Consider the following 16,247-nt stretch of genomic DNA (forward strand, 5'->3'; position numbering starts at 1 on the left):
TACCACATTAAACATCAACAACAACAACAATAACATGTTCAATATTTGGCAGGGAGGACAGAGAATGAACAGGAGAGTGACCCCCCCCCCCTAGAGAGCGTCAGAGTTTCTCATGCACAAGCAACTCACTGACGAGCCTCTCATACATCAAGTTAGTTCTTGTTCCAATTAAAGCATCTCATTGCACAAAAGAAGGTTAAAGCAATACTGCACGGTTGTGTTATTGATATGATACATCAGAAGTGATAAATCGACTGTACGCGTTTGAGTAAATGGTATAGATACTTAAGTCGGAATGCGCTACACGGTCACTACAGGCAGAGAAAACGAACCACCGCCAAAGACAAGAAAGAAAAAAAACTAACAGGCTTTTCTTTTTGTAGATTTTACATTCAACCACACTTTTTCTTTCCCTCCCCTCTAGTCAACAATATACAAAGAGCTTTACATGTTATAATAACTATAGCTTTATTGCCTTTCAAAAAATATGCAAAAATTATTCTGCGCATCTCTACTTTTACAAAAGTTTCTTTTTCATAACAGAAAAACGACAACAAAGAAAACGAAAAATATAGGAACAAGCCTGGCGCTTCTCATGACGCTGCATATGTACAGGAAAGACCTGGAACTACACGCCTCGCCTCCACACCGTCACCGTGCGACCCCCGTCTGAAGCCACGCCCCCTCTCCGTCCTCCCGAGACCCCGACGGCTTCCGAGATACCCTCGGATTCTGATCTACAATCACTCGACCCCGTCACCTTGTGGTCAACTGATACTGATGGTCGACTGATGCTGATTAAGATCTGATTCTAGTTCAGTGTCCGGTAGCAGCTTGTGCCCCCAGCTCCTCGTCAGGTCATGAGGTCCCGGCCCCACCCGAGGGCCTGGGGCAGTTGTAATGTGCCCTGGCCTGGGGCCCGGGGGGCCCCGTTAGTGCAATCAAAGAACAGGTGGAGTGGCGGCAGGTGCAAGGGACATGAACTTTTTTTGATTGGATTCACATAACGAATAAGCTGCCAGAGTGCTAAATGCACTGGTGTCTGATTGGTGGAGAAGTCTCAACTTAAGCACTTGGTTTGGAGGGTGGAGAGAGAGCTTAGGAGAGTGTGTGTCTAGAGTTGAAGCCCAGAACCAGTACCAGACAGAGGAAACCCAGGGAAGAGTATAACCCCTAAAACCACCAACTATCCAGACACCACCTTCTATCTAACATCAAAAAGGCTAAACCCTCTCTGTGAAGGAAGACCAAAGACAAGGTTAGCGAAAGTGGTAGCTGAATACACCAGGAAGCTAACTTCTGGAACTCCGTGAAGGTTCCGTTGCCAAGACAACAACCAGCAGCCATAAAACGTAGACTGGCGTCAGTCCAGAGTCTCTTCCTCTGGGACTGAGGTACAGACAGCTGGCCCGAGCCTGTTAGCCTGGACTCGGTCTGGGAGAAGCAACGGCCTAAATAGGAGGCCTCTGCGATCCACACACTAAGACAGCCCCGCCCCTGAAACCCCATTAAAAGCACCCAGGCAGTGACGACACCCAAAACGTAAAATTTCATTCACTTCAAAATGTGTGTATAAAATCTCCATGTAAAAAAACACATCTTTGTGCAGTGCAAGTTAGTGCAATGTCATTAGGTAAGTCATTGTTTTCCTTTTAATGTTCTTTTCATTGGCACTTAGTGAAGTATTTGACCAAAGCGAGACCCGCCTACTGTCTTCTCTGACCAGCGAGAGAGAGGGAGACAGAGTTTATCTGAGATGCCATTGGACAACACGCCTTACAGGCAAGGAAATCAGCAAATAGCGAGGCCTTCTTTTGCCCGTTTGCGGTCTCTGAAAGGTTGGAGAGGACGTGGTGGAATCAATAGATCCAGTCTGTTGTTTTTCACCTGTATTCAAAGCGCTACAGTATGTTAGCTTTGTCATAGGGCTCTAACTAATAGCGGTATGCTAGCTTTGTCATAGGGCTCTGTTCAAACTGATGACACGTCAACTGGCACATGTGACTGTCAACGTCGACAAGCACATGAGACTAGCACATGTGACTGTGAGAGGCTGACAACACAGGTGTCCCTATGGCAACAGAGAGGTCCTACGACTAAGGGATTGAAAGTCGGCGCCCTCTCCTCAGAGAAGGAATAGGCTGTACTGTTGTGTGTGTGTGTGTGTGTGTGTGTGTGTGTGTGTGTGTGTGTGTGTGTGTGTGTGTGTGTGTGTGTGTGCGTGTGTGTGGGTGGGTGGTCATGGTGTGGACAGAGGCAGGGGAGGTAGGGAGAGAGGAAAGAGATGCAGCAGAAACTACATTCAAAGAGCTGATAACAATCACACAGTAGAGTAGGAGGAGCCACCGGGCTGACCGCCCCGACGGGGACAAATCAACTGTTCTACGGTGATGGGAGTCAAACACTCCACACACACGCTGTAGCCAAAAACCACGCTAAAGACCGTCAATGGACAGAATTTAAGAATTCACTAGCAGTCACACCTAAAGAGTCCGATAGCACAGGCTTTAAAAAGATCTGCAGGATTGACGGAAACCGAAGAGCTGGTGCGTATTTACCTGGTATGTAGAGCAAGCGCACGTTCACAACAGCTGCACCCGCGTACTGTACCTGCATGTGCCGAGCGCACGGGCAGCCAGACCCAACGACGTGCTTGTGTATCATATTCTAGATGGAGGAGAATGAACGCTAAAGTGGAAATTGGAAACTGCCTGGCAACAAACAACGTTATCTGAGTTTTAGACTTCCGTCAGTTGATCATTTGATGATATAATTCCTACAATACATACCAGGTAAATAGCAGTTTATAAACTAGTTAGAACAGGTATCAGTCACAGTGGTACAACTATCAAAAGATAACCCAGCCAATGACACGAGACGTTACTGAGACGTTACAGGCTTATCTTTAGAGTGCCCGACCAATTAAAAGCAGAGAAGACAAAATCCTGTTGAAATCCTGCCGATTGCACTGTGCAACTGCTAGTTGCTTCGGCAGCAAGTGCTAAAAAGAAAATGTTCAGAGAGAAACGATTCCACTCTCTGGGATATATACTGAATTAAAAGTGATCATCCGAAGAGCGACTTGATTTCTTTGCGTGCATGCTGCACGTCTATGTGTAAAAGTCTATAAAGGAGGAGAGACATATTTACTAGTAAAACCTTTAAAAGTAAATTTAAAGGGAGATATTTTGGTGCCACTGGGTAGGATAGTGTGTAGGAATCTAAATGTCCATATAAAAGCATAGCGAGGTGATTTGTTATGCCACTGTGCTACTGTACTGGTTGTGAGTTCTAGAACAAACAAGCTTTGTAAAAGAGCTGGACTACAGAGAAATAAGGATTCTTCCTTTGGCTGGTTTGCTGTCCTTTGACAGTTGGACGTGGAAAATCTTAAGATGCACCGAAAACGTTAGCTTGAAGCCTCGACAGAGAGTCAACGCAAAACTCTAAACCCAAAACACAGTAGCTTACATGATAGTTTTACCAGTAAAGAACAGCATGATGAGTATACCAAAAGCTTATCTGAAATCTTCAACCGCTGCCCTCAGGTGGGGGCAGGAAAATCTTAAAGTACAAAACAAATCTGAGGCCTCTGAATCACCTTTCAACATCATCTCAGCTCTCGTCCAATCACGTGGGAGCCTTGAAACGTTAAAACTCAATCTGTGTCCTGTGGTCGGACGAGGAGAGGGGGTGGAGCGCACAGCCCCCTGGTGGCCCGGAGGAAACGGTGCGAGCCCGAGAGCCTCACCGTTGTCGAAACCCTCTCATCTCCCCGGTGGAAGAGTCCACCTCAGTGAAACGCTGGCAAAGGAAGAGTCCATCTCATGATGAGGGGAGCAAGGGGGGGGTTAGTCGGTGAAGCGCTGGCAGGCTTTCTTCCAGCGGCAGGCTGTGCACCACATGTCTCTCTTCTCCATCCCATAAACCTTCCGGCACTTCTTAGCCTCTCCCCGCGGTTTCCTAGGCAACAGCAGAGATGATACAGGATGAGAACACGTACCGCAGCGATGTTGTGTTCACACTCCTCCAACACACACACACACACGCGCGCACACACACACACGAACACACGCACACACACAGGCACACACTGACACAAACACACACAAACATACACACACACACACACGCACACACACTGACACACACACACACACACACACACAAACACACACACACACACACAAAACACACACAAACACACACGCACACACACACACACACACACAACACACACACTAACACACACACACATATACACAAACACACACACACACACACACACAAACACACAACACACACACACAGGGCTGCATACCTGGTTCCCAGGGAGGGTTTGGGTGTGATGGCGGCTGAGGTGTGGCTCTTGCTCACGGAGGTGTGTGTGCTGGGGGCGGTCGGTCTCTTCTCCCCCACGCTCACCGTCCTCACCTGGGTCAGAGGGCCCTGCGCAAGGGGGCACAGGTCAAAGGGCATTCTTCAACCAATCACAGCAGCTCTGTGCGACTCCATTTCCATGATGGTCTCCGGATCAGTGGCGCTAAAAGCCCCCATTGGTCTACTCTGGACACTGCACTGCTGCTGGACACTCTGGACCCACTCCACGGAGAGAGAGACCGAGGCAGGGATACCAGAACGCAAGCACAGGGGGACTGAGGAGAAACGGGCCGAGGGCACTGACACAGGAGAGACCAGCGGGTACTGAGACAGGAGAGACCAGCGGGTACTGAGACAGGAGAGACCAGCGGGTACTGAGACAGGAGAGACCAGCGGGTACTGAGACAGGAGAGACCAGCGGGTACTGAGACAGGAGAGACCAGCGGGTACTGAGACAGGAGAGACCAGCGGGTACTGAGACAGGAGAGACCAGCGGGTACTGAGACAGGAGAGACCAGCGGGTACTGACACAGGAGAGACCAGCAAGAAAGAGAGACACCGGGGGAAGGGAGAAACGCTGCTGTAGGGAAGAACGGGTGTGAGATGGACTGATTAAACAGAGAGAGAGAGAGAGAGAGAGAGAGAGAGAGACACAGAGAGAGAGAGAGACAGAGAGAGAGAGGTGAGGGTGAAGAGAGAGCAGCCGTCTCACCAGGGAGTCTTTCAGAACGGCATGAGGGGACTGCCAGGTCACACTGATGGCGGCCGGCCCAGCCAGCTCCTCACACACTGGGACACTCGCTGGACCTGAGGCCTGCAACACATACAGCAGCCCCCACACACCGGGAGAGGGGGGGGGGGAGGGAGGGAGAGAGATGTAAGAAGCAAGAGCAGGAGGATGGAGAGACGCGGAGAGGGGAGATATGGTGTGACAGGCGAGCGGGGGGGGGGGGGGGGGGGGAAGAGTGAGGACCGCCTGACCGCATAAAACGCTCAACTAAGGACAGGCTTTTTCACTGCACTGAGCTGCCTATTGATCTGTTGTGAGAGCGGTTCACGGGGCGAACGTGTGGACGGTCTTCTCTACCGTACTCTACTGTACTCTACTTTACATGAGTTCAACCATCAGACTGTACAGACCCGTTTCTATAAACAATCAAGAAACAGGACTGTGGAGGAGCATGACATGATTAGTACAGATCTTGCTGTGTGTGTGTGTGTGTGCGTGTGTGTGTGTGTGTGAGTGTGTGTATTTTTTTGTACATGTGTGTGCATGTGTGTGAATGTGTGCTGTACCCCCCCAGCCCCCTCACCTGGTAGGCGTGGTCAGTGCGGATGTGGCAGAGCGTGGAGGGCGCCGATTGGCTGAGCAGGCTGGGGGCGTGGCTCGGCGGCCCTCTGAAGGAGATGTGGGAGGGCTCGGAGCGGGGCACGTCGGCGCCGGACAGGGGGAAGACTGGGGGGGGACCGGCCGTGGTGGGGGAGGTGGGCGTGAGGCTGGACAGGCCTTCCGACAGGGTGTCCATGTTCACCTCGATCTCCGAATAGTAGAAGTCCTCCTCGCCGTCGCTGTAGTCCGAGTCCACGTTCCGCCTAGTGGGGACATGAGAGGGCGCCGCAGGGTGAGCTACTGCGCTACAGCGCCCCCTACAGTTCACCTGGTCAAGGAGTCTGTACAGTTTGGCCAGACTCAATAACCCCATAAGGGATTTCTTACTGTCCTGAGATACCTACAGTTATCACTAACGTAATTTAGGTGCAGTAACACACAGAACAAAGCCAGAAGTCCAGTGTGAATGTAGTGCTCTGTGATCTTACCACCAGCAGGGGGCAGTGGCGCCCAGCCTATGAGTGTGAGAACGGGGGCGTAATTGGGGGGGGTGGGTATAAACCTGATCTGTGAGCCGTACCCGGGCCAGATCCACACCTCTCCTCGGAGAACAGGGCAGCAACAGTAGGCTATAAAAACATCCAGACGGCGGGGCCTGGCGCGATCCCAGACTCCCCCCTGGCCGCGTAGCGCGACCCCAGGAAACCTGACACAAGCCTTACAGACAGACGCTCAACGCTCGAAGTAAACAGTGACTGGAAGAGGCCGCTGACTGCCACACCCTCAGGACTTCCTACTGCGCTCCGAGATGCCGCCTGATTAGCCCGGGGTCAGTTACAGAATATACTCAACACACGGAGATCCACTTGCTGTGGACTACATGGCCTCGCTCTCTCTCGATTGGCTACCGCTCCCGGGGGCGAACAGCGTCACGGTCAGTGTCGGGCTCTGCGATTGGTCGGCTTACCCCAGGTGGACGGTGCGGATGTGCCTCTGGATCCCTGAGGAGGTGCTGAGGACCTTGTCACAGTTCTTCCACAAGCACTTGAACATCACCTTCATGGAGTTCTGAAACACACAGAGGGACCAGGCGCGTTGGTCAGAACGCCATCGCCATCGCTACCGCGCCGTCGCCCCCCTCTCCGGCACGGCGGCCGGCGTGGGGGGGGTGTGACCGACGCCATCGGTGAGACGAGCATTCCCAGGGGGGGCTGGTGGCGGCGGAGGTGGGGGGGGGGGGGCATCGTCTCTGATCAGAGACTAGGTTTCATGTGTCCAGACGCAACCGCCGGGACACATGGGAGAGGATTGGATTGACGGGAAGCAGGTAGATGGTGCCGGTAGCGCGGCGGTAGATAATTACTACTGTGAGGTCTGCCAGACGCTCGCTCCCACCTGAGAGAGGGGTGGAGACGGACGGATGAAGGGAGAGTTGTTATCGCCTCGACACACTTCCACACATCAGGGAGGGGTTATTAGACCATGCCTATGACATGGGAACCTGATATGAAAGGCAAACAGTGCAACACAGCACAAGCACACGCATACACACACATAGAGTACGTGTACACTGTACACACACACACACGAACCAGAGATGAAACGATACCTCTCTCTCTCATCTCTCTGGCCTTGCTGCAGGCCAGGGGCATAACGCCCTAATCCCTTAGTTAACATTTTGTGGTCATAGTCATAATCACTACTGTGGGATTTGACTGACCCAGAGCTCTCTCCCTCTCTCTCACACACACACACACACACACACACACACACACACACACAAACACACGCGGCACGCACACACACGCTCGCACGCACACACTGCAGTGGGACACACTGACCTGCTTTCAACCTTTTGATAACATAAAATGCTACCACTCAGAAAGCTGTTTATCTTTGTCGATCTGATATGAAATAAGTCTTTATCCCTTCTTTCCCCACATCACTAAGGAGAGATGTATTTTCCCAGGGAAGGAGGGGAGGGGAGAGGAGAGGAGAGGAGAGGAGAGGAGAGGAGAGGAGAGGAGAGGAGAGGAGAGGAGAGGAGAGGAGAGGAGAGGAGAGGAGAGGAGAGAGTAAGGGAAAGGGGAGGAGAGGAGAGGAGGGGAGAGGGCAGGAGAGAGGAGAGGAGAGTAGAGGAGAGGAGGGGAGGGGAGAGAGCAGGAGAGAGTAGAGTAGAGGAGAGGAGAGAGCAGGAGAGACGAGAGGAGAGTAGAGGAGAGGAGGGGAGGGGAGGCAGGGAGGGAGGTTGGCAGCCGTGTCAGAGACAGGCTGGAACCTGCATCAGCGCTAATGAAAGGAGGTGGGCGTGTGCTTTCACTACCCTTCAACAGAGAGAGAGAGAGAGAGAGAGAGAGGGAGAGAGGGAGAGAGAGAGAGGGAGAGAGAGAGAGAGAGAGAGGGAGAGAGAACAGCTTCCAGAGAGAGGGAGAGAGAGAGGGAAGGAGGGAGAGAGAACAGCTTCCAGAGAGAGAGGGAGAGAGAGAGAGAGAGGGAGGGAGGGAGATAAAGAGAGAGAGAGAGGGAGAGGGAGAGGGAGAGGGAGAGAGAGAGAGAGAGAGAGAGAGAGAAAGAGAGAGAGAGAGGACAATGGAACAGGTTTATCTCTGATATGGTTAACCCCTTGTTGCCAAACCTTATTTAATCACCTCTGTTCAAACAGTCAGCAGTCATTGGCTTCGCTCCCACTCCCTTTCTAATGGCCGACTCAATAGAACCATGTGTCGTAAGCATGCCCTGTACTTGTACTGTGTTCAAATGTGTCCTTCACTTCAGTTTACTGAATAGGCAACATGCCATTCTCACTAACATAGACGCTATTGTACAGCATATACTGATTTTTATTTTCCAAAATGGTTCTGTAGAACTGCTACAAGCAAACCTGCAGCATGGATAGTTCAGCAGTTTGTGAGTCACTATACAACTTAGATGCAAACCGAATGATCAACCGTTTGATTCAGTCCCCTTAAACACGTCAGTATCAGTTCTGTTGCCTAATCACCCACACAATCTCCAGTGGTTCAACGTTCGCAAATGACTTAATGCCTTAAGTGTTTTTTTCTTCCCTTTTAAGGCCTTTACGACAACACTCTGATGATTAACATGGCTGGTAATCCTCTTAACACGCGCTGTTTGTGGACTCGGACAGTGTGCAGTTGGCTAGCCAGCCCCAGAAGAAGTCTCTGGCCCACTCACTATCTACCAACGCAGGTCTGCCTCTGAGTTGTCCCTCCTCCTCGTGTGATTGGTCGGTTCCGTACAGGTGATGCTGGCGGATCTTCTCACTCCTATCTGCACTGAAACCTCTCCCCTCTCTCCTCTCTCCCAGCCTATCTGGAGGACAGCGACGCAGCAGCAGGCTCTCTGTTCTCCGAGCCGGGAGGTTCTCTGGGACCTCGGGGACCTACTAGGCCTTTCATCTAGAGTTACGCCTACACGTTCCCACACGTGGGACTCCTGTCTCCACCTGCCACGGACATCGTCCCGCCCCCGCCTGCTTCATTCTCTCTCCTCTACACCCCCTCTCACCTCTCGCCCCCGCCCCCCCATCCCAAACTCTTCAAACCCCCCCCCCCTCCTCCTCCCTCCTCTCTTTCCAAACTCCCACCTCTTCCACTCGGAGGTGAGCGAAAGAAGGGATTATTTTTTATACTGAAACCACTTTCACATTCTGGGCCGCTTCCACACCGTGAAAACGAGGAGAAGAAGAGAAGGGAGAGAGAGAGAGAGAGAGAGAGAGAGAAAACCCACTCCATCACCTTCAGAGGCGTCGAGCATGTCAGGCAGCGTTGACTTCGGGCCAAGGTAGTGTCAGAGGCTCTTAAATCACCTGCCGTTTACGTTTTCTGCATGTTCTAGACATTTCCGTGAGGCCCCAGCCTCCTCTTTAGGGGGGGAGGACTGCCTGGCCAGAGTAGTTACCTTGGTGGTGGATGGGGGACCCGTTACTGGGTCATGGCCAGGTCTGAGCTGTAGGCACGGAACTGTTAGCTGTAACTGTTAGCTGGATACTGCTCTAGCCTGTAGCTACTGTGTTACTGTAGCTGGGTACTGGTCTAGCCTGTAGCTACTGTGTTAGCTGGGTACTGGTCAAGGCTGTAGCTAATGTGTTAGCTGGGTACTGTGTTAGCTAGGTACTGGTCTAGGCTGTAGCTACTGTGTTACTGTAGCTGGGTACTGGTCTAGGCTGTAGCTACTGTGTTTTCTGGGTACTGATCTAGGCTGTAGCTATTATGTTAGCTGGGTACTGGTCTAGGCTGTAGCTACTGAGTTAGCTGGGTACTGAGTTAGCTGGGTACTGGTTTGGGCTGTAGCACTGTGTTAGCTGGGTACTGTGTTAGCTGGCTACTGATCTAGCCTGTAGCTACTGTGTTACAGTAGCTGGCTACTGATCTAGGCTGTAGCTACTGTGTTAGCTGGGTACTGGTCCAGGCTGTAGCTACTGTGTTAGCTGGGTACTAGTCTAGGATGTAGCTACTCCACTGTGTTAGCTGGGTACTGTGTTAGCTGGGTACTGTTCTAGGCTGTAGCTACTGTGTTACTGTAGCTGGGTACTGGTATAGGCTGTAGCTACTGTGTTAGCTGGGTACTGGTCAAGGCTGTAGCTAATGTGTTAGCTGGGTACTGGTCTAGGCTGTGTTAGCTGGGTACTGGTCTAGGCTGTGTTAGCTGGGTACTGGTCTAGGCTGTGTTAGCTGGGTACTGGTCTAGGCTGTGTTAGCTGGGTACTGGTCTAGGCTGTGTTAGCTGGGTACTGGTCTAGGCTGTAGCTTGGTACACTGTTCTCTTTAGAGATGGAGCAGGTTACCTACAGACCCCTACACACACTTCGCCTGAAGAATGTTCATCTAGCTAAAATCCTGGCCAAGGAGAAGTCAGAATGCTAAAATGTCCCTGATCCCACCCTTACCTTTCGCTTCCGGGGTATGGGGTCCTCAAACAGGAAGTGTGTGGTCTCGGCAACATCCTCGATGACGTCATCGCCCTGGGAGGAGAGGAGGAAGCTCTTGCTGGTGTCGTTGGAGAGGGGTGGGGACGGCGTGGAGGGCACCGATTGGTCGCTGGCGTCCCAGCTCCAGTTGCCGCTGGTGGAGCTGCTATAGCTAGCCGACAGCGCCTCCTTCCACCCCCTGCTGGCTGCCTCGGGGACTGCAGCTAGACACACAGGAGCAGAATTGTCAGGATTATAAACGGAAGCGCTTTATAGAAACCATCCGTAATAAGCGTTAATTAATAGGTAATAAGGACCGTAATAGTCCTTATAACATGCTTATAAGACATTATTGTGTAAATAAGACTATACGAGTGTTTAATAATAGCATAATAAACATGTTAATTGTTAGATTATAAGACATTTATAAGCACTTATAAGAAGCTTGTTAACTGTTTATAGACTGCTATTATGCACTTATTATGCATTTATTAGCAGTTAATTATGCACTTATTACGCAATTTTGCAGTAGTGGATCTAAAGCGAGACATATTGGTCAGTCTGACGTAATTGGTGGTGCGGATGAAAACACCACTTCAAGAACCAAAATAGTCAAAATAACAGGCTGAATACACTATCGGGGTTACAAACTCATCATTACCAGATTCTGATTGTTTTTCACTGCCGTTGTTTTCACGTTTGGAAATACATGGAGGTGAATGAGCCATAGTTAGCCGTCAGCTGCATTCACTTCCATGTATTTCCAAACGCGAAAACAACGGCAATGAAAAACAATCAGTCTGGTAATGATGAGTTTGTATCCCCGATAGTGTATTCAGCCTGTTATTTTGACTATTTTGGTTCTTGAAGTGGTGTTTTTACAGCAAACTTTTAACATTGAAGTCAACGGGCACTTCCGCATCCGCACTACCAATTACGTCAGACTGACCAATATGGCAGCTGAAGTGAATAAGGCGAAGACTGGACACCCTGGTTTGGCGCAGGTTAATGCTTAGGCTGGCCTAGGCTGCCACCTAGTGGCCGTACGTGTGGAAGAGCCTCGTATTGGCCGGACTATTTTTAATTTTTTAATATACCGGAGATAAAATAACATGGGCTGACTTCGATTGCTCGACTGATCGATTGTTTGGTACAAATGCTCTTGTCCAACCAAGATTCTATTGATTGCGCGATCGCAGTCTTTTTGTTTTTCTTTTAAAAATGACTGAGCGCAAAAAAAAATCTTGCTCGCAAATCCCTGCATGTCTTATCCATTATGGTGATTTTATAGGATATATGAAATGGAGCTTTTAGACACATTCAAGTGATCTGGTAATGAACATGAGAAAAGACCATGTGCACAGAGTAGAGTATATTTGGTTCCCTAGGCGAGTTGAGTCTTATGGACCCCTCTCACCCCCACCCCCACCCCAGTAATCCCTTTAATTTATTAGTTTATGCAAATGCAATTGCTTTCATTACAACAAACTAAATAAACAAATACATATTGTACAAATAACAATAGTGCACTCAATGTTGTTTTAAAATATTTTTTACAAATAAATCAATCAATAAATAGACACTGCACACAAAGATAGAAAATAAAATTAACAGCAAATGATTTGACACAAAAAAAGATGGAGAGTGTGCCTTCTTCATCTGCTGCTGCTGATGTCCAGATTTACAGTAGGAGAGGACAACAAGATATGTGTGCCTAAGGAGATTTAAAAAAAAAAAACACAAAAAAAACACATTAATCAAAGACATGCATGTATATAGAAACATATATTTTTTTTTATATATATATATACTGTATATATGTAGCTATACTGTACATGTTGTATTCTCTGTTGCTGTATTCTCTGTATCGAATTGGTGCCAAAATGCTCCATTACACAATAACAACATGTAAAGTACAGAATATAAACTTGAGCAGTTAGCATAATTACAGAAATTATGGCCTAACCTAATAAACTTAACCAAATTATGCTGGCCTACCAGCCTGAGAATGACCAGAAGCCATTAATATGTCATTAAGACTCCAGTGCCATGTTCTTGGGGCAGCAGTATCAAAGCAGGCAGAGGAGCACGTTCAGCTGCAGACTGATCCTGCCAGGGTGCTGTACGTGCTTCTGTAGAACCGTCCTTACAGAGAGCGCTTCTATAGAACCGTCCTACTAGAGAGCACTTCTGTAGAACCGTCCTATCAGAGAGCGCTTCTATAGAACCGTCCTATCAGAGAGCGCTTCTGTAGAACCGTCCTACTAGAGAGCACTTCTTTAGGACCGTCCTATCAGAGAGCGCTTCTGTAGAACCGTCCTATCAGAGAGCGCTTCTGTAGAACCGTCCTACTAGAGAGCACTTCTTTAGGACCGTCCTACTAGAGAGCACTTCTGTAGAACCGTCCTATCAGAGAGCGCTTCTGTAGAACCGTCCTATCAGAGAGCGCTTCTGTAGAACCGTCCTACTAGAGAGCACTTCTTTAGGACCGTCCTACTAGAGAGCACTTCTTTAGGACTGTCCTACCAACTGTCATCAGGCTGTTCAACGCATCCCCTGACGGGCTGAACACTATGGACCTGAGCCAGCTTGGAGGGAGCTAAGATAGTTTGTTTTGGTGCCCTGACATTTCTTTTACAAGACAGTGGACAGTTTACAGTTCACTTATTTATCAAACGTCATATTCCTTATCTGAAGGGATCCACGTTTGCAAAACTAACTCTTTCATTGTTTTTGCATGTACATTTGAGTCTCTGATGGGCCTACTAACACACAAAGTATGAAGTGAAACAACCCAGTCATTTTTCTTTGGTCAGCTGAAATTAAAACATTAGAAAAAAAGTGAGTCCCTGCAAGCCATTCAAATCTCTCATGTCACTCTACGTCACGTTCGGGGACCCCGCTAGCTAGCATAATGTCTTCACACAGATTTTTTTTTAATGTAGTTGAATCATAAAAAAAAACAAAAAAAACAACAACTCTATGACTCGTCGCTCCAGAGATACCACATGGTACCACCGTGGTAGTAATTTTGTCTCACAAGCCTTGTTAGAGGTGGGAACCAAACCACTGATATCTCAGACAGAGATAAACACATTTTTTAAATGATGAATTCATAATCAACAGAGATAATCAAGACACTTTTGGGGGGGAGCAACGGTTAGGGTTTTATTTTGGGTTAGGGTTAGGCTTTTATTCTGCACATTTCTAAAAACTCTGTGAATGTTTTTCTTAAATGATTTGTCTACATAATGTATTTATACAGTAGCACCTTTAAAGTCGCACTGAAATGAAAAAAGCATTCTGTCCCATTTTAGTTCACATAATTGGTCATAGTGTTCACCTATTCAACGATATATGCCAAAAAATTTACAAAATTCGACTTTTGTTGTAATCTTATATCAAAGTATATAATTTCTTACTTCCTGGAAAGTAAGAGGTAGGTCACGTGCAATGACGACAACAGGTACCTTAGATTTAACCTAACCTAAAGTTCTTAAAACCCGTCCACTTGTCAATGTTCCAATCAAATTCCTCTAAACATATGTCCCACCCTCCTAGCTTGTTTGCGTCGGAAATAGTCAAACTAAGGAAGCTAGATGATCTCAAATGTCCGTTTCAGTGTGACATACACAGCTGATCAACCAGCATGTAGCTGAAGTTAGCTAGCAGCTAGTCTCTCTACAGGCTCAAATATGTTGAATCACTGCACTCTGCATAATACATAATAGTCTGTGCCACTTTGCCACCCAAGCTGATGTTCTGATGAGTCAAAATTGTAACAGTGACGGGCAGTAGCAGCAAATGAGAGATGCTAGCCTAGGTTAGATGGGCGGAGCATATCTGTAAGTGGGAACTTACAGCCTGATCTCAAAAGTCATGAGACACTGATTGGCATCGCCAGGATTCCGGCGCCACCAATGAATTGTCAGGATTTGAACACCAGATTTTTGCATGAAGTGTCCAAGACCCAGTAACGTAGCTTACGTAGTGTATCAGCGAAAGAACTCTCATGGGTCTGGTGTTGAGACTAGCTAGCAGCTATCAGGTGAGCTAAGAAACATAGAAATTCATATCATTACAGTAGTACTAGTCTAAACATAATTATCATATGTCAACATTGCTAGCTAGCTATCTCAGGGTCAGGGTTGCGGCGGATAATGGCATCATGCTAGCTAGCGAATGTTTGCCTCAGCATTACATGATTACCAAAATAAGTAGCTATCGAAAATGTAAATAAAGGGACATCACATACCTCTGTTTTGTGAATGCTTCTCCTCCTTATCTTAAGTTCATCCCCTGTGTGCCCGATGGCTTAGTCCTGTTCATTCAATCATTCATGTGTACTGATTGTTTAATACGCTTTAAACTGAAACAAGTGTTGGCCTGGTTCAAGATCAGAGCGAGGGCACATTAGGAGGTTGAAGGGCGTCACACAAGTGGCGTGTAGGGATGGAAAACACAACAATTGCATGATGGGTTGGGGGGTGTCTCTATTGCATGATGGGTTGGGGGGTGTCTCTATTGCATGATGGGTTGGGGGGGTGTCTCTATTGCATGATGGGTTGGGGGGGTCTCTATTGCATGATGGGTTGGGGGGGTGTCTCTATTGCATGATGGATTGGGGGGTGTCTCTATTGCATGATGGGTTGGGGGGTGTCTCTATTGCATGATGGGTTGGGGGGTGTCTCTATTGCATGATGGGTTGGGGGGTGTCTCTATTGCATGATGGGTTGGGGGGTGTCTCTATTGCATGATGGGTTGGGGGGTGTCTCTATTGCATGATGGGTTGGGGGGGTCTCTATTGCGTGATGGATTGGGGGGTGTCTCTATTGCATGATGGGTTGGGGGGGTGTCTCTATTGCATGATGGGTTGGGGGGGGATCTCTATTGCATGATGGATTGGGGGGTGTCTCTATTGCATGATGGGTTGGGGGGTGTCTCTATTGCATGATGGGTTGGGGGGGTGTCTCTATTGCATGATGGATTGGGGGGAGTCTCTATTGCATGATGGGTTTGGGGGGGGTCTCTATTGCATGATGGGTTGGGGGGGTGTCTCTATTGCATGATGGGTTGGGGGGTGTCTGTATTGCATGGTGGGTTGGGGGGGTGTCTCTATTGCATGATGGGTTGGGGGGTGTCTCTATTGCATGATGGGTTGGGGGGTGTCTCTATTGCATGATGGGTTGGGGGGGTGTCTCTATTGCATGATGGGTTGGGGGGTGTCTCTATTGCATGATGGATTGGGGGGTGTCTCTATTGCATGATGGGTTGGGGGGTGTCTCTATTGCATGATGGGTTGGGGGGGTGTCTCTATTGCATGATGGGTTGGGGGGTGTCTCTATTGCATGATGGATTGGGGGGTGTCTCTATTGCATGATGGGTTGGGGGGTGTCTCTATTGCATGATGGGTTGGGGGGTGTCTCTATTGCATGATGGGTTGGGGGGTGTCTCTATTGCATGATGGGTTGGGGGGTCTCTATTGCATGATGGGTTGGGGGGTGTCTCTATTGCATGATGGGTTGGGGGGTGTCTCTATTGCATGATGGATTGGGGGGTGTCTCTATTGCATGATGGGTTGGGGGGTGTCTCTATTGCATGATGGGT

The 16,247-nt window shown here is 48.9% G+C and overlaps 1 protein-coding gene across 1 annotated transcript in view; it reads right to left on the bottom strand.

Moving 5' to 3' along the window:
* Nucleotides 1-2,313: 2,313 nt before the first annotated feature.
* Nucleotides 2,314-16,247, bottom strand: part of slc2a4rg (SLC2A4 regulator) — a 51,005-nt gene continuing 37,071 nt past the window's right edge. Inside the window, exons 4-8 of the mRNA XM_084446005.1 lie at nt 10,620-10,864; nt 6,678-6,778; nt 5,694-5,973; nt 4,322-4,449; nt 2,314-3,963 (exon numbers count right to left, since the gene is read on the bottom strand). Coding sequence (XP_084302131.1) covers nt 3,852-3,963; nt 4,322-4,449; nt 5,694-5,973; nt 6,678-6,778; nt 10,620-10,864 — 866 coding nt within the window. The 3' untranslated portion in view covers nt 2,314-3,851. The remainder of the gene's footprint in view (nt 3,964-4,321; nt 4,450-5,693; nt 5,974-6,677; nt 6,779-10,619; nt 10,865-16,247) is intronic.

Source organism: Borostomias antarcticus (assembly GCF_949987555.1).
Source record: "Borostomias antarcticus genome assembly, chromosome: 11".
Lineage (NCBI taxonomy): Eukaryota > Metazoa > Chordata > Actinopteri > Stomiiformes > Stomiidae > Borostomias > Borostomias antarcticus.